Raw genomic sequence first — 19177 nt, forward strand, 5'->3', positions numbered from 1 at the left:
GAGAGCCCAGCTGTTCCTCCCTGTCTCTTGCTGAAGACTGATTGTCTAGGGCCTGTGATGGAATGCTTCTCAACTGAGATGCAGAAGAACTTCATTAATGCTATTTCAGAAGATCACTTTGTGCTCCCTCTTGCAGAACAAACAGCAGACTAGGAAAAGAATCTGCAAAGAAGTGGACTGTAAAATTCCTGAAGTCTATGACATCATGCCATCCCTAATTAACCTCAACTTGCAGTCCAAGGATAATTCCTCTTAACTAGGTGGTTACGATAGAAACATTTCTATACATTTTTAAATATTTTTTTGTAGAGCTGAGGAATGCATTTCAAATTCAAGCACTATGTATTCATAAAAATTGATCTTAAAAATTTGGTTCTGATTATTTGGCTCTCTTTTGGAATCTAACATTAAGACACTTTTTAAAAAAGTGACAGGCTACTTACCCTCCCTTCCAATGATATATTTGTAAAAATGGTACCCATGACCTTACTGTCTCAAACAAATGGGCATGTGAGGAGGATAAAATGTCTCTATTGTTTCTACTGTTCTCCTTGAAGAAGCAAAGACCAAGTAACCACAACAAAATGGTCACCTGGGAGCACCGTCTACATGGAGACTGCGAAAGACAACAGTGGGGACAACTGAGTGAGCCTCCACTGAATGTCTGCAGAGACCGGCCAGATGAGGGGATGATGGACTTGCCTGCTTGACTCGTTCCTGTACTTTTATCCCAACAAAACATGACACACACCGAGATGTGAAAGCTGTCAACTTTTCTTTGTAAATGTTTCTACCCAGGAAGACATGATTTCACCCACCATGAAGCCTTCTGGAAGCACATTCCTCTGACGCTGCAGCAGCGGTAAGGTTTGTAGGAAATACAACAGTGGATATGCCTCCTAATAATACTTAATTTCTTTCTCATTTACCTGCAGTTATTTTTAAAATCTCGTACGGTCTATTAAATTAATTTCCGCGCAGGTCTCTGCCAAAATAATGCCATTTCAGTAGACCAAAAAAAAGAAGTCTGAATTGCTTACCTTTGATATGCCTGAGGACAGGTGGGAGGTGTATTGAACACGTGTGGGTGTGGGTGATAAGGTGTCTTTTTCAAAGCCTGAATTAGATTTTGTCTATACTCTGGGTCTATGCACCACAACGACCCTTTCCCAATACTCTGCAAAGAAAATTAAAATACAAAGGCATTAATAGAGAATTATTAAGTACTTTGCAATAAGTAGATGTATAGCTATTATCACTTCTTTATTTTTAAAAGCTTCTCATTTGTTGACTGTTTTGCCAGCCTTAAATATTATACTGACAGTAGAACTCCATAAAATGCACTTCAATCTTACTTGTATTATGTTTGATAGGCAAAATGAACATATTATTACCAGGTTATGGTGATACAACAATATTACAATTTTCATACCCAAACTACCAATAAAATGAGAATCTCATTGTTTTTCAGCGTCAACATTGAAGAATACGTGCATTCTCTTCTAAAAATGAATTTAACTGTGTCAGATTTCTAAAGTTTGGGGAAAAAAAAAAAGAGGGCCGAGACACCCCCAAAAGTCCATCTCTGCTCCAGAAATTTAGTTATGTTTTAAAACCATATGACATCGGGATCATTTTATAAAAACAGAAAAGTAATCCCCTTGTTTTTTTCCAGCTTACTCACAAAAGAATGACACTTACTCTTGGAATGGAATTCTGTAATTACCTTCCCTAAGCAACAAAAGAACTCAGGCAGCAATGATAAAGCCCAACTCAGAATCCACTATTTATTTTTTGGATTCCTCAGTTCCCAGCAATCGACTCCAGCCATTAAGAGTTGAATCTTTAGAAGTCAAACTTTAAAATGCAAATTTTCTAAAACCGTTCTGTGGAGAGAGGGAGGCTTCCTGTGAGGCCCACTTCCCGTGAAGCGTTTGGTCTATGGACAGCCTATTTTTAAAAATGTAAGTCCTTCCTTTGAGGCCCCCCTGGAACTGGCAGCAGGCCGACGGGCAATCGTTCCTCTGGCCGCACACTTTCAAGTGACCGAATGTACCCAAACTGTTTGATAAGGTCATTTGTAAATATTTACTGATTTGCAGAGAAAAGAAGTTAAATTACATAAAGCCGTGCCCACCTCCTGCTTTCAGCCAACAGTAAGATTGATGTTGTCCTCCAACATTTAGAAAGCAAACAAGAAGCTGTTTAACTAACATGGGGGAAGGGGACAATCCAAGAAAATCCCACTGAAGGAGCTGTAAAAACAAGTTACTCCTAAAATCTTTTTAAAAGTTTAAAAAAATCTGTGTTTCATCATCAGTTCACCCGAGTAGTTTCCTTACAAACATTATTCACAGAGCCCATTAAAATACTTTATTATCAACAACATCAGCAAGCCGTGCAACTGGAATTAACTCTTTCTGGTGCAATGAGAATAGGAGAATTGCTCAAAACCACAGCCAGGGGCTGGAACCTCTGACCACCCTAGTCACCCACCCCCACGTGCAGGCCTGACCCCAGACACAGGTCAGAGTCTGGCTGGACACGCTATTCTTAAACATCAATGTTCTCAGTTTAACCAACCGGATGTTTAAAGACCTGAAAGATTTCAACTTTGGAAAATTCAACATTCCTATGTGTTTTTTCCTTTCACGCACACATTCTCAAACCCAGAATAGTTCAGGGGGAGCAGTGAGACTTTCCAAGTAAATCAGGCGGGCCACTCAATAATCTGCCCTGGAAGCTTCATCCCTTCCTTTGGAAAAGAGCTGTGCAGAAGAAAGCCAAAAGCTAAGGAGTGGAGAGGTTTGGGGGGAAAGACAGGAGACAGGTAACTACCAAATTTGGAAAACATAAAACAAACCACCAAATCCTGTCAACAGTAGGGGTCTGGCCTGATTCCATCAAAGGCTCCGGGTGGAGCCCTGGGCCAGTGGGACCTGCCTTTCTGATCCCTTGCACCCAAGGCTCCAAACCAGCAATAGCTACACTGAGGGGCCATGGCTGACATGTGATCCAAACATTTCTGCAATGATACTGTCTCAATTCTGGAAACCCAATGGCTTTTGTTCTCATCATGGTGGCTTTCAGGGTGGGACCATTTAATCTTAACGCTACAAAAATAATATGACAAAGAAATGAAGGACAACCGGTTGGCCTTCTCAGGGAAATAACCGTAAGCCAAGAACGTGGTTTCTCCTAATCCTAACCTAAGTGTTTGTTTACTGTACCCTTGTATACCCATATTAATGTGTGCTACCATTTAAAAACTAAGCAGATTGAACCCAGGAGCCAGAAGCTGCAGCGAGCGGAGATCGCGCCATTTGCACTCCAGCTGGGGCAAGAACAGTGAAACGGCATCTCAAAACAAATAAATAAATAAAAATAAAAACAAAAGCTAAGCAGAATAAACCCCCAGGACTGTGCAGGACATTCACAAGGTAATTGATCCAGATGCAGAGAGGCAGGCTGAAGAATAGTAAGAACAGGTGATCTGGAGCCACACAGACGTTTCCTGAGTGGCCCTGCACAAATCACAGCGCCATGGGAAGTCTTGGCTTCCTCACTGGTAAAACAATGACCCACTTAGAGATAGTTGGGAGGCTCAGAGATGGCATAATATAAAACACCTTCAGTAGCGGCCCTACCTACAGGTACTCAATAAATGGCAGACAGCATCATGAAAATCTCCTTTTGGACACAAGAAAGACAATGAAACTGGCTTACAATGTCTTTCACTGAACCAAATCTGATTGATTTTCATCTCCAACAACAGCATTGGGAAGGGCCTCCAGCAAACAGATGGGACGAGTGAAGATAAAATGATCATCTATTCGAATGCAGTGGTGGTCCTGGCTCAACAAATTCACTGGGAAGAGCTTTTTGACATTCTCAGCTCCCCCTCTATTTTCATCACTCCCTACATCTGCTTTCTATGAACCCCACACCCCACACTCACTACGCGGACTTCTCCCTTGCTCAGGAAGCTACTATCACCGACTCATGACTACCTGGCTGCTGAAAGTCTTTTGTCCAGGTCTCTACACTGTCAACATCAAGCTGAGGTTTAATTCCATACTTGGTCAGTTCACTGTGGCCATCTCCCAACTTTTTTTTTTTTTTTTTGAGACAGTCTCATTCTGTCACCCAGGATGGAGTGCAGTGATGTGATCTCGGCTCACTGCAACCTCCACCTCCCAGGTTCAAGTGATTCTCATGCCTCAGCCTACCGAGTAGTTGGTATTACAGGCGTGCATCACCATGCCTGGCTTTTTTTTTTTAAGGGAAGAGATGGGGTTTCACCATGTTGGCCAGGCTGGTCTTGAACTCCTGGCCTCAAAGGATCCACCTGTCTCAGCCTCCCAAAGTGCTGGGATTACAGGCATGAGCCAGCACACCAGGCATCTCCCAACATTAACTGAAGAAATTTTCTCACGCTTGGATCATAAGGTTCCTACCCTGATCTATTTGGCATTTTACAATAAGAAAGGTCTGAAATTGCTGATAGTTTTTTACAATGCAGACAGTAATTTCAACATATCTCATACTTAGCAATGCTGGCATTCCAAAGAGGAAACAAACAAACAAAAGACATCTTTAGGACACACCCACGGGAACCCTGTGGGTGCCACCAGTAACCACAGCACAGTGTCAGGCTAAGCTTGGAAGGACCATGAGAGAGGCCGGCACCACGTCTCATTTTCAAGCATTTTCTTGGGTTTCATGTAACAGTTTGGAGTAGTAAAATGGTTTACTTGAAAACTTTTAAAATGGAAATATGCAAAGGATAGAATGCTCAAGTTTCTTAGGCCAGGAAAAATTACATTTAATGTTCCTAATAGGAGAGAGAAGGCTATAACTTGATTATAGTTGTGTAGTAAGTTTGAGAGTTGGAGCTTTCTTAGAAAAATATCTGCATCTCATCTGAAGACAAGAATATGGAATGCTTTTTTTTGTTTGTTTTTTTTGTTTGTTTTTTTTTAGACAGAGTCTCGCTCTTGTTGCCCAGGCTGGAGTGCAGTGGCACAATCTTGGCTCACTGCAATCTCCGCCTCCCAGGTTCAAGCCTCTCCTGCCTCAGCCTCCTCAGTAGCTGGGATTACAGGCACCCGCCACCACGCCCGGCTAATTTCTGTAGTTTTAGTAGAGACGGGGTTTCTCCATGTTGGCCAGGCTGGTCTCAAACTCCTAACCTGAAGTGATCCGCCCACCTTGGCCTCCCCAAAGTGCTGGGATTACAGGCGTGAGCCACTGCGCCCGGCCGTGGAGTGCTTTTTATTTAAAAAAAAAAAAAAAAGAAAGAAAGAAAAGAAAAGAAATAGGCCAGGTGCAGTGGCTCATGCCTGTAATCCCAGCACTTTGGGAGGCCAAGGTGGGTGGATCACCTGAGGTCAGGAGTTCGAAACCAGCCTGACTAACATGGTGAAACCCCATCTCTACTAAAAATACCATAATTAGCTGGGCTTTGTGGTGGGTGCCTGTAATCCCAGCTACTTAAGAGGCTGAAGCAAGATAATCTCTTGAACCCAGGAGGCAGAGGTTGCAGTGAGCTGAGATCACGCCATTGCACTCCAGCCTGGGCGATAGAGTGAGACTCCATCTCAAAAAATAAGTAAATAAATAAATAAATAACTGTGAGGGCCACACACCATTAAGTGTTGGGGAATTCAAAATAATAAGGGAAGAATATTCATTTATAGAAAAGTATGTGTGTGTATTCACACTCACATTTTTGTGTGTATATATACACTAACACCCCCAGAAAAAAAACTGCGAAAAATTACATGGAAAAATGAGTAAAAAAAATTATGGATGAGCCCAAGTTTCTTTTAAAATTAAAAACCACCTGGGGGGAATAAAAATCAACTCCCTGTTAAAAATAAAAAATCAATGCACAAAAAGAAAAGCAAACAAGAGCCCATATTGTAGGAAGAAACGGTTAGCAAAAAATGTTAAAAAAAAAAAAAAAGTAATTAAATCTTTTTTTTTTTTTTTTTTTTTGGAAATGGAGTCTCACTCTGTCATGCCCAGGCTGGAATGCAGTGGCGCAATCTCAGCTCACTGCAACCTCCGCCTCCCGGGTTCAAGCGATTCTCCCACCTCAGTCTCCCGAGAGGCTGGGATTACAGGTGCCCGCCACTATGCCCGGCTATTTTCTTTTTTTTGTATTTTTAGTAGAGACGGGGTTTCGCCATATTGGCCAGGCTGGTCTCGAACTCCTGACCTCAGGTGATCCGTCTGCCTTGGCCTCCCAAAGTGCTGGAAATACAGGCATGAGCCACTACGCCCAGCCCGTACTTCAAACATTGTTATTCAAACCGTGGGCCAGATACATTCATGGGTCATGAAATGAATGGAATGGATCATAAGCAGCACTGTTTTAATGGAACAGAATGTAACAAACTAGAACCAAATAGAATGGACTACAATATATCTGCAGTAACATATAGTGAAATTTGTATTTGCATAGTTGTGTATATACATGTTTACTGATCACCAAGTAACATACACTTCTTACTGGGAAGCCGGGTCAACAAAGTTTGGTATCCACTGATCTAGGACAGTAGTGTCTGGTTGTGTTTTTTCCCCCTTCTCACCACTTGTGAGGAAGAAAGCCCCCTATTAGCAACAGTGGGGGACTTACACGTGGCTCTGGGGCAGTGCCTAAGGAACGGGGATAAGGAGGCAGGCCCCATGTCAAAGTGGAGCAGGCACCACCTCTGCCCAGGCCTGTTCTGCCCTGGCCAGGGAGGGATAGCCTGTAACAATTTCAGTTTGTGCAGAACATTCAGGTATGAAAAGAAAAAAAAAGAAAAAAAAAAAGACAAAAGGACCAAAAAAAAAAAAAAAAGTATGATTTTTAGACTTTAAAATTAAGACAGGCCAGGCATGGTGGCTCACACCTGTAATCCCAGCACTTTGGGAGGCCGAGGTGGAACGATCACCTGAGGTCAGGAGTTCAAGACCAGCCTGGCTAACATGGTGAAACCCCATCTCTACAAAAATACAAAAATTAGCCGGGCATGATGGAGGGTGCCTGTAATCCCAGCTACTTGGGAGGCTGAGGCGTGAGAATCACTTGAACCCTGGAGGCGGAGGTTGCAGTGAGCCGAAATCGTGCCATTGCACTCCAGCCTGGGCGGCAGAGCGAGACTCGGTCTCAAAAAAATATATAATAATAATGATTAAATGAAATTAAAACAACACGGAAAGTTTACATTTTATAACAACCTTATTATGCAGATGATATTTACACTTCAGAAATATTTAAGACAATTGTAACCCTGTAAAGCTGATGAGATATTAAAACAAGACAAAAACTGAAAACGAAATGGAGTGGGGAGCTGGGTGTGTGTTGGTGATCTTGAAACAATAGCTTTTGATGTTTCTGACACACCATTTTGGAGGGTGCTTCTAACACTACCCACCTTCATTCCTTCCTTCATTCATACGCTCATGCATTCATTCATTCATTCCTATGGTGCCTACTACATGCCAGGCACCATGAAGGGTCCATTTGTGAATACAAAACAATACAAAAAGGAGACCGCCCTCCTGAAGCTTGGATTCTAGAAGGGAAAAAACACAGTAAGTAAAGAAATAAATAAGCAAGATTATGACAGACTGTAATATCTGCTAGGAAGGAAACAGAATAAGCCATGAGTTAGAAGAGAGGAAGTTGCTGCTGTGTGAGAAATAAATGGGCTGGAAGTGGCAAGAGCACCTGCAGAGAACTGATATGACGGTCCAGGACCAAGATGACCATGGGTGTTGGTTCGGGTGGGCAGCAATGAGACAGAGAAAGGAGGACAGCTCCCGAATGTACTCTGAGGCCAGGTAGCGGCTCACACCTGTAATCCCAGCACTTTAGGAGGCCAAGGCAGAAGGACAGCATGAGTCCAGGAGTCTGAGACCAGCCTGGGCAATACAGTGAGACCCCATGTCTACAAAAAATACAAATAAAAATTAGCCAGACTGCTGCTTGAGCCCAGGAGTTGAGGTTACAGTGAGCTATGATTGTGCCACTGCACCCCAACCTGGTCAACAGAGCAAGACCCTGTCTCTTTCTTAAAAAAAGGAGATAGAGCAGGGCGTGGTGGCTCACGCCTGTAATCCCAACACTTCAGAAGGCTGAAGCGGGTGGATCATCTGAGGTCAGGAGTTCAAGACCAGCCTGGCCAACATGGTGAGACACCATCTCAACTAAAAATACAAAAAATTAGCCGGGCACGGTGGCACACGCCTGTAATCCCAGCTACTTGGGAGCCTGAGGCAAGAGAATCGCTTCAACCTGGGAGGCGAAGGTTGCGGTGAGCCGAGATCGTGCCACTGCACTCCAGCCTGGGAAACAAGAGTGAAACTCCATCTCAAAAAAAAAAAAAAAAAGAGAGAGAGAGAGAGATAGAAACCTGATAAACAGCAGTTGACACTGGCAATGCAGATCAAGTAGGAGAAGTAATTGATATTCAGTAATGGTGTGGGATCATTTGATTTTCCATATGAAAAAATATGTATATAAACATATATACTAACTGGGTTTGTGTACATATACTTTGTGATGTTCTCATGATGATGCAATTGCCTAACGATGTATTTCTCAAAACATATTCCCGCTATTATACACCACGCGACTGTATCTGGAGGAATGGACTGCATAAGCCACCTCTCTCCCCTCTGCTATACCCTCATTGACCCCAACCTTTCTAGCAGAAGCTCATAAATGTCATGGTAGGCCTGAGATTGTCTGGCTTTAGAGGTTTAACATCAACTGGTTCCTCTGTAATAGGGGTTAGTAAACTTTTCTTAAACAACTTCTCTTTCCGTTACCAGGTCCTCTAATCCACGGCTAGGTCCAACGGCTTCTCAAAGTACATTCTATAGTCTCTGTAGGTCACATGGTCTCTGTTGCAACAACCCAACTCTGCCATCATAGCACAAAAGCAACCATCAATGTAAACAGATAAACGTGGCTGGGCTTCAGTAAGACCTTATTTGCAAAAACATTATCCATAGTTCACCGCCCACTGCCCTACAGCTCCAATACTGGTACCCAGGACTGAGACTCACAACTCCCAGTTTTAGGAAACTTAAAAACCAGAGAAGGAGTTTTCAGGGTTAAGGGATTTGGGCTGGGTCCTGAGGGATGGGTGGGGTGTGGATGATAGCCTAAGTCAAGTGCTCCAAGGTCAAAAAGGAAGACCCCCAGTGGGGGCTACAGACACGGACTAGAGTAAGTTACCCCATCCGTAATAAGAACACATACCTGGTTGGGCTGCACCTACCATCACTGCCTTGAGAAATCATGGCATACATGCAGCTCACTCCCCACCCCGGGTCTTAGTTTCCTCATCTATAAATTAGGTGCTAAGATGAAATCATCCCAAAGGCCCATCATTCTATGCTTTGGGAACGTGTGATTACAGGTTAATTAGAATACATGGGTCCTCATGTCTCCAACTCCTTCACAGGTTCAACACAGCCAGCTTTCTGTTCTAGGCCAGTACCACCCATGTGTGGGGTCAGTGAGAAACACATTATTGTGCTTTCAAAGGGGAGCCCTTACTTGGCTGACATGGACATTGGAGTCAGACAGACCTGAGTCTGAGTCTTGTTTCAATTTCTCAGCTGTGTGGACTTGGGCAAAATACGTAACTGCTCTGAGCTTCAAATTTTTCATCCATAGAATGGGAGTGAATTAATAATACCTGCTTCACAAGATTGTTGTGAGGATTAAAGGAGATAATATTGTGCTTGCTTGGCACATGGTAACAGTTCAATAAATATCAGCTCTCGGGCCAGGTGCAGTGGTTCACACCTATAATCCCAGCACTTTGGAAGGCAGAGGCGGAAGGATTACCTGAGGAGTTCGAGACCAGCCTGGTCAACATGGTGAAACCTGTCTCTACCAAAAATACAAAAAATTAGCTAGGCATGGTGACAGGTGCCTATAATCCCAGCTACTTGGGAGGCTGAGGCAGGAGAATCGCTTGAACCCAGGAGGTGGAGGTTTCAGTGAGCCGAGATCACGCCACTGCACTCCAGCCTGAGCAACAGAGCGAGACTCCATCTCAAAATAAAATTAAAAAAAAAAAAATCAGCTCCTGTTATTATGATGGTAACAAAATATTAAACAGCCAGCTTTTCTTGACACTGAGCTCCAAACCATTCAGTGCCTGCCTGATGGAATAGGTACTTGTCAAATTGTGAAATCATGCAGATTTCATCTAAAAAAATTGCACATGACTATTTGTTTTCCATAGTCTGATGTTAATTTCCTTGGTCCAAAAGAAGCATTTTGTCTCAGATGCACTAAGATAGAGGTGGAAATGGAAGGATCGAAATAGAACAAAGCAAAGAGCCGGCCACTGGAGTAGTGCCAAGAAGGACATGGGACTTTGAGAAAGCTACTTGCTTTGAGTCATGTCTGTGCACACTGAGAGATGCTCCGGCTGGTATGGCAGTCCAGGGCTTCCTAGAGAGGTCCTGCCCCAAAGGGCTTACCACCTGCCACCTCCTTCCTTAAGAAGGAGAAGCCCTGACCCCAATACTGCAAGGGAGCAGGACAGGGCAACAGCCTGACTTAGAGAATAAAGCTGGAGTGGGCAGAGGTGGATAAGAGAAGGGTCTCCCTGGCTGGGGCAGCTGGGCCTCTGAGGCCACTGTTCTCTCACGGATCCTTGAGCTCATGGTGGGAACTGGAGCGGATATGGTCCACTTCCTCATCACCAAAAGATACTTGTAACTTTATAGAGAGGTGGCCTAGAGTTGGTACTCCTCATCAAGCTGTCATTCTGTCCAGCATATCCCACGGTCTCCCAGGATCTGGCAGGCTTGAAGGCTTCTCCTGGAAACAGCCTAGGTTTATTTCACTATGAGTGCCCAGTTAATTCCCCGGGGCCCCTGCACACTGGCCTTGCGTTTCTGCCCCCACTGCACAAAGTGCCCTCCCCTCCCGCCAAAACTGCCTCCTCCTCTGGACCTGGCTCTGGCTCAACTCCTCAGGGCCCAGCTGCCCCTAAAGGAGGAAGGAGAGACGGAAAGAGGGAGGGATGAGAGAGGAAGAGAGAGGGATGGAGAGAGAGGGGAAGAAAGAGAAGGAAAGAAAGAGGGAGAAAGAGAAAGGGAGGGAGGGAGGCAGGAAGACAGGGAGAGAGGTAAAAAGAGAGGGAGGAAGGGAGGAGGGAAAGGATGAGAGGGAGAGGGAGGGAAGGAGAAAGAGGGGAAGGAAAGAGGAAGGGAGGGAAAAAGGGTGAGAGAGAGAAGGAAAAAGGGTGAGAGAGAGAAGGAAAAAAAGGGACACAGAGGGAGTGAAGGAAGGAGGTGAGGAGAGAGAGAGAGAGGAAGAAAGGGAGAGAGGGAGGGAAGGAGGGAAGGAAGGAAGGCTGGGGCAAGAGCTGATACCCTCACAGCCGCAGGTTCCCCCATGTTTCCACAAAACTCATCCTCAGCCACCACCACCTCCAGCACCACCTCCACCACCACCTCCTCCTCCTCCTCCTCTACCACCACCACCTCCACGACCACCTCCACCACCACCACCTCCAGCACCAACTCCAGCACCACCTCTACCACCACCACCTCCAGTACCACCACCACCTCCTCCTCCTCCTCCTCCTCCAGCACCACCACCACCTCCATCACCAGCTCCACCACCTCCTCCACCACCACCACCACCATCTCCTCCAGCACCAGCTCCACCACCTCCTCCACCACCTCCTCCACCACCACCACCACCACCACCACCTCCACCATCTCCACCACCACCACCTCCACCACCACCACCTCCAGCACCACCTCCACCACCACCACCTCCACCACCACCACCTCCAGCACCACCACCTCCACCACCACCACCTCCACCACCACCACCTCCACCACCACCACCTCCAGCACCACCACCTCCACCACCACCACCTCCAGCACCACCACCACCAGGCCAGAATGCAGACTTCAGTGGGTCACAAACCCATTCAAACTTCCGTGGGCCTAACGAAAGGTGGATCCTTGGGCCTGATTTTGAAGCAGGTCCCTGAAAACCGCTTGTAAAGAGCTAACAGCACAGGAGTTGGGCAGGGCCCTGTGACACAAAGGCAGGGTCCGTTTCCTTAAGGTGGGGAACCTCTAGAGGAACACAAACAAGAAGTGATTACAAAGGATTACACAAGCTGGCCAATGGGCTGCCAGACAACAGAGGACAAAAGAGATGAGCCCTGGGGGAGGAAGGGGTTAAAACTGCACGCATGCACACACATGTGCACCAGCTCCTCCTGGGGCCTCATGCCCCTGCTCAGGAAGCCCCTCCAGCTCCCACCTGGGCTATCCCCACAGTAACACCCCCACACCCCCAGCCTCTTAGAGGCTGGGTTCTTGTCACCACACCTCCTCTGGCCTTCCCACCAAACCCCTGCATGGGGTCCAAGCTCCCAGGGTCATGTGTCTCTTTCAAGATCATGTGAGACAAATACTACAAACTAACCCATGACTATGTGCCCATGAGGGGCCACAGGCAATGCCAGGACTTTCCCAGAGAACATTCTGGAAAGAATCCCCACATGTAGCTCCCAACAAGGGGATCAAGTGGTATGGTTCTTGTCTACACTGCTAACTTGCTGTGTTACTGGGGACAAACCACTTGTCCTCTTAGATTCACAATCTCTTCATCTGCATATTGGCAAAAATACCATCTTCTCCAAAAGTCATTTTGGGCTTAAATGGGATGATGACGTATACAATATACCTAACACCATACTCAGCATGGGAAAGGCAGTTAATCCACTTAATTCTCCTCTCTGTCAAGGGACGTCACAGTAGAAGTTAGGTGGTACTAGCAGAAAAACAAACAGAACAGAGCCAAGTTATTCACCATGAACTTGGTGAATTCACCATGAACGGCCTCTGCTTCAAAATATGTAAGGAAGGAAGGCCAGGTGCAGTGGCTCATGCCTGGTCACAGGACTTTTGGGAGGCTGAGATGGGAGGACTGCTTGAGCCTAGGAGGTCAAGGCTGCAGTGAGCTATGATCGAGCCGCTGTACTCCAGCCTGGGTAACTGAGCAAGACCCTGTCTGTAAAATATATATATATATAATATATATATATATTCTTCCATATCAAAATGTTTAGCAAGTGACTGATTCCTGAAGGCCCTTCATTTTCTAAAATTCTATCATTTACAGTCTAACGACATTGGGGAAATGTTTACACTTCAAAAATTTAAAAAGAAAACCAGCCAAGTACATAAAAGAGGGAAGAAGAGAGGCAAAAAGAACAAAACTGATTACAAAGAATTTTATTCTAGATACCTTATTGTCTATTCCCATAACAAGATCGACAATTACTCCAGCAGTTTAGATTAAAAAAGAAAAAAAAAGATTGCTGTAATAACTGAGAGAAAGTTTCAGTTTTATGTCCAACCTTGCTCTCTAATAGTTTCTTTTTGTTTGTTTTTTTGTTTTGGTTTTGTTTTTTTGTTTTTTTTCAGAAGGAAAGATGGAAAGGAGAAGTTATCATTTCTTTCTCAAGATCCTGGCCCCATGAGCCTCAGTGTAGCCCTAGTTCCTGGGATCAGCACCAACAGGCAGGGAAGAGAGGCTCTGGCGCCCTGCAGACAGCACCAGGTTCTTGGCATCAGGAGCTGGATCCACAGTCCCTGATAATCCCAGCCACAGAATATCTCAAACTCACCAACATGTCCTCTAAATATCAGCTATGAAAAGGCTTCCACTCTTGCACCTGTCTTGCTATTATTTTACAGATGTGTTCTAAAAGCTATAAAGACGGAAATCGCTATTAGTGTGTCACTTACGTGATATTCAGACACCTGAGCTCTGTGATGATTTTAATGCCCCATAGGTCTTTCAGAAATCCACCTGGTATACCTCAGAACGCCCCTCCATCCGCAAGGGAACGCATGTGGAACAGGTGGAGAAGGAATTCTTTTAGGCCCATGGGTAGAATTGTAAGGACTCTTGTAAATGCTTCTTCTGTAGTAGAGAAGTTGGACGGTATGTGTGTGTGCTTATGTGTGTTTGAATGGACACAGGAAAAATCAATAATCTGCTTGCATCAACACCTAAATAAAACCAAAATAATCCCATGATTTGCCTAAAACCAAATTAATCTCTAGGAAAAACCTGCTGTGACAGAGTTGTGTGGGGGTGGGAATTACAAAAGAAAAGCAGAATTTCCCCGAGCTTCCGCTTTGCAGGAATCTCTGTTCCGTTACTCACTATTTTGAGAGAGCCCTGCTTCTTCCTCCTTCTCACCACCACACGTCAATGTCATTTTCACAGGGGGGAGGCTACAGGAAGCACACATCTGCAGTGTGTCACCTCCCGAGGCTGACAGATCTACTCAGTATTTGTTTGGGTTGAAAATAGTTATTTTTTTGTACTCTCTACACTATTGTTTCCCAAGTGCCAAAAGCAGTCAAGAGCTAGCACGCTAACAACGATCAATCATAAAATGATCATGAAAACATCCAAATTATATTGACTTTGAAATACTGTCAAACTCTACACTGCTAAGTTCTAATAAAGAAAAGGAAACAGAAACACACCCCTCATACTCCAAGTCAGAAGGCCAAAGAGGTGGCATCTTTAAAATCACTATCTAGCTAAATCGGTTTCATCCAACTAAATCTTAGGATCCTCCCAAATTAGTTTTACCACTCTGTCTTGGGAGGGCCTTTAGCAAATAAGGGTTTAACTCTTCTTCTCCATCTGAAACCTCATCGCATGACATAGGCTGACTAAAAAGGATAGAGGCACAGAAGCATTTAAAAAAACTTCAAACACATGCAAAACACACAGGAAGCGAAAAAGCGGATCGTTTTATATACTTCTAATAGCTGCCATGCTATGCCACTTCAAAGAGTCAAACTATTACTCAAATGAACTCAATATATTACGTGGCATGAAGCCATAAACTCTCATATACACACAAAGTACACATGGAGAGATTTAAAATTTAACATGAAAGTTAAATAATTATTACAGAAAAACATAAAGTAACTAGAATAACAAAGTTATTCTGTAATAACTTTATTATAGGCCGAGCCCAGTGGCTCACGACTGTAATCCCAGCACTTTGGGAGGCCGAGGCGGGTGGATCACGAGGTCAGGAGATCGGGACCATCCTGGCTAACATGGTGAAACCCCGTCTCTACTAAAAAATACAAAAAAATTAGCCTGGTGTGGTGGCGGATGCCTGTAGTCCCAGCTACTCGGGAGGCTGAGGCAGGAGAATGGCATGAACCCAGGAGGCGGAGCTTGCAGTGAGCCGAGATTGCACCACTGCACTCCAGCCTGGGCGACAGAGAGAGACTCCGTCTCAAAAAAAGAAAAAAAAAAAACTTTATTATAGAAAAAAACATGCACATTTGAAAAGTTTTGTCTCCTGATAGGAAACAGGAATGTACAATGATGTGGTAAACTTGTCTGGAACGTGGGCATGTTCCTCTTTTTTTCTAACAGTTGTTTGTATCACACCCACAATCTTAAAGTCGAAATTGCATAAGCAAATTACAAAGAGGATAAATGGTAAAGTAAAAGACATACATTAAATTGCCCTCTTCGTGCCTTTTTTTAAAAAAAAGTTTGAAAGGCAAGCTGACAGTGCTAGTAGGGATGAGGGGAAATAAAATTCACCACTCATTGCATTTACATAAATAATGTGTTTAAATACATAAATATTCATTTTTAAAGCTCAAGGCCTAGTAAAAGAATTTCTAAGCATATTGAATGAAGTGGAGGGGGCAGCTGACAGCCAGCTCTAACTTCAGGCTGCAACTGGTGATTTCCATGCTGCACACAGTAACAAACGAGTCAGGTTTTATGGACGGCAATAAAGGTAACGTGGGCCTGACACATGGATGCCCTTGGTTGGATTACAACTGGCCCACCTACTGCCACTTTATCTTCTGGTTGTCCGTAGTTACTCATCTATTTTTAAATGTTCCAATGTGATCTTATCAAATTGGCACATAATTTGATCACCATATTTCCATAACTGGAAGTTGTTGAAAGTACCTGGCCAGGTAACAGTGACAGGGTGTGTGTACTAAGCCAGAGAGCTTCAGTTATGATTTTTTTATTTTAATAAATAATCATGAGCCCTTCTCTCTCAGTGAAACACAGACACTGGATTGTTTGGTGTTTGTTCTTGTGGAGTGGCCATTGGCCACGAGATCACCAGTCACCCATCTTCCCTAATTTTCAACAGGGAACTTTCCTGGGAGTTCCTGGGTTGTGAGCCTGGCTTTTTTAGCCACAGCATCCGGCCAACCAACACATCCACTTTTAAGGAGACACTGCCTCTACAGTGCCTCTCAATTCTAGAACAAGCACTCACTCCAACCATGAAGCAGATCCCTTTCAACAAAGGGTGTCTAACACCGACTGCACCCTGATGTGGCAGCACCCGGCTCCAAAGATAAATCCGAAACCATCTCCGACCCGCATGTGAGAAGCTGCAGGGACCAAATAACATTGTCAGTGTTATCGATTCCTCCAGCGTTCTTGTCAGCGCTGGGTAAGATATGGACAAAGCACCCTGGAACCAGAGGATATGCCCGAGGTTGCCAGGGAGAGGACAGGGGTGCCAGGGAAAACTGCAGGTAAGAGGCTGCCAGACCAGTGCTCCAGCGGGAACACAGGGTCAGGGAGACAGAACGGGGGTTGGAGGCAGGGGATAAATTAACACTGTGATTCACGGGTAGGGGGATGGAGGAAAAAATTAAACAAACAGAATCTACCCAGAAAGACCAACTGACCTGGCCCCTGGGAACAGTGGCAGCAACCACGTGGAAAAGGCACTGATGCCTGAGCTATCTGTCCCAGTGGCTGTCCGGAGAGCCAGGGCTCAGCAAGCCAGCCTCCTGCCCCAGAAACCTCCCCTCGTCTCCCAGAGGCCTATGTTAGAGAATTTAAACGGTAAATGACTCAACCCAAGCATCATATCTTCCTCAATCCCAGCATCCCATGCTCCTCACAAATTATGTTCCTGTGAGATCAAAAGGTAGGAGCTGCTGACCTCGGCAGGTGTGTGTCTACCTCAGAAACTGCTGAGTTCTGCTATCAAAACAAATCCCAGGCCGGGCACAGTGGCTCACACCTGTAATCCCAACACTTTGGGAGGCCGAGGCGGGTGAATCACTTGAGGTCAGGAGTTCGAGACCAGCCTGACCAACATGGTGAAACCCCGTCTCTACTAAAAAAATACAAAATTAGCCAGGCGTGGTGGCACATGCCTGTAATCCCAGCTACTTGGGAGGCTGAGGCAGAAGAATCGCTTGAACCCAGGAGGCGGAGGTTGCAGTGAACCAAGATCACCCCATTGCACTCCAGCCTGGATAAAAAGACTGAAACTCTGTCTCAAAAAAAAAAAAGAACACTGAATCCCTGGCCAGGCACAGTGGCTCACACCTATAATCCCAGCACTTTGGGAGGCCAAGGAGGAAAGATCACTTGAGCCCAGGAGTTCAAGACCAGCCTGGGCAACATAGTGAAACCCAATCTCTAGAAAAAATGCAAAAAAATTAGCCAGGCCTGGTGGTACACGCCTGTAGTCCCAGCTACTCAGGAGGCTGAGATGGGAGGATCACCTGAGCCCAGGGAGGTCAAGGCAGCAGTGAGCCATGATTGTGCCACTGCACTCCGGCTTGGGTGACAGAGTGAGACCCTGTTTCAAACGCAAACAAAAGACAAACCTGAACCCCAGTCACTAAGGTATTCACCTCAGCTACTACAGTGACCTAGAAGATTTACACAGGGTCACAGGGGCAGCTGGGATAGCATACCTGTTTCTAAAGCCTTCTCAGCTCAGCTGAGAACTCACTGCAACCTGGGGCACAGAATAGTCCTCCTGAGAGTCAACCCAAAGCTCATCCAGTTAATTAATAACTGACGTGATAGCCAACGAGAGGGCTATGGGAGAGAAACTCCGCCAGGGGTTAAGAGTTACTTGATTAGGAGGCATAGGGGAAAAGATCCCTGGCTGAACAAACACTTTACACAGTGCGTTCCATCTGACAGTGCCGAAGTGCCCTCTGGCCACCATGTCATGAGTCCTGAGCTGGGCCTCAGGAAAGACTCCTAGAGCCACTCTACCAACCTTCCTGGGGGAGGGGAGAGGCAGAGAAGCTTGATGCGTTATGCAGGAACACACACGGATACTTCCCAACCACACTCTCAGACCATGCTTCAATTATTGATTAGGATTTCCAAAAACGGCCAGCTTTTGATTATCCGTGGAGACTTTATACATAAGAAATTTTTAACTCACTCATTATACTGCTGAGTCACCTGGCCTAAGTGTCAGTCCAGCTTGGAACTTAGAGTACACACAAACATCTTTAGTAGCAGTGATAGTAGCAGCAACAGCAGCACTGGCAGTAGTAACTATTCATATTAACTTACAACGGACCATGTGCCAAGCACCAGCCAAAACATTTTACGTACATTATTTATTTCACTTAATTCTACCAACAAATCTAGAAGAGAGATAGTATATGTTATGATCCTACAGATAAGGAAAGGGTATTAGTCCATTCTCATGCTGCTGACAAAGACATACCCAAGACTGGGTAATTTTTTTTTTTTTTTTTTTAAAGAGGTTTAATGGACTCACAATTCCACATGGCTGGGGAGGCCTCCCAATCATGGCGGAAGGCAAAAGGCATGTCTTACATGGCAGAGAACAAGAGAGAATGAGAGAGCTTGTGTAGGGAAACTCCCCTTTACAAACCCATCAGATCTCATAAGACTTGTTCACTATCATGAGAACAACACAGGAAAGACCTGTCCTCATGATTCAATTACCTCCCCCTAGGTCCCTCCCCACAACACGTGGGAATTATGGGAGCTATGATTCAACATGAGATTTGGGTGGGGACACAGAGTCAAACCGTATCAGAAAGTAAAGTTCAGACAAGTTAACGAATTTGTCTAAGGTGAAATGCAGGCAGCTTGATTCTGGAATTAATAAACACCACTGCATAGCTGCAACAAAAACTGTATCACTTCCAAGTCAAATCACAAATAATTTTGGATTATCCAACTGCACTAAAATGTACATCCTTGAACAGTAGTGTCACAAAAATGCTTTCTAATACTGTGTGCACACACACACGTTTTCTTTCATTATTCATTTCAGCTAAGAATCAAAGTCAAAGTTACTAC

General features: G+C 44.9%; 1 protein-coding gene across 14 annotated transcripts in view; it reads right to left on the bottom strand.

Moving 5' to 3' along the window:
- FOXN3 (forkhead box N3) overlaps positions 1–19177 on the bottom strand; it is a 461111-nt gene that overhangs the window by 193917 nt on the left and 248017 nt on the right. For all 14 annotated transcript variants that reach the window (XM_016926572.4, XM_054666225.2, XM_016926571.4 and 11 more), the window contains one exon: positions 1041–1177. In XM_016926572.4, coding sequence (XP_016782061.1) covers positions 1041–1177 — 137 coding nt within the window. The remainder of the gene's footprint in view (positions 1–1040; positions 1178–19177) is intronic.

Source organism: Pan troglodytes, chromosome 15, assembly GCF_028858775.2.
Source record: "Pan troglodytes isolate AG18354 chromosome 15, NHGRI_mPanTro3-v2.0_pri, whole genome shotgun sequence".
In the NCBI taxonomy this organism is placed as follows: Eukaryota; Metazoa; Chordata; class Mammalia; order Primates; family Hominidae; genus Pan; species Pan troglodytes.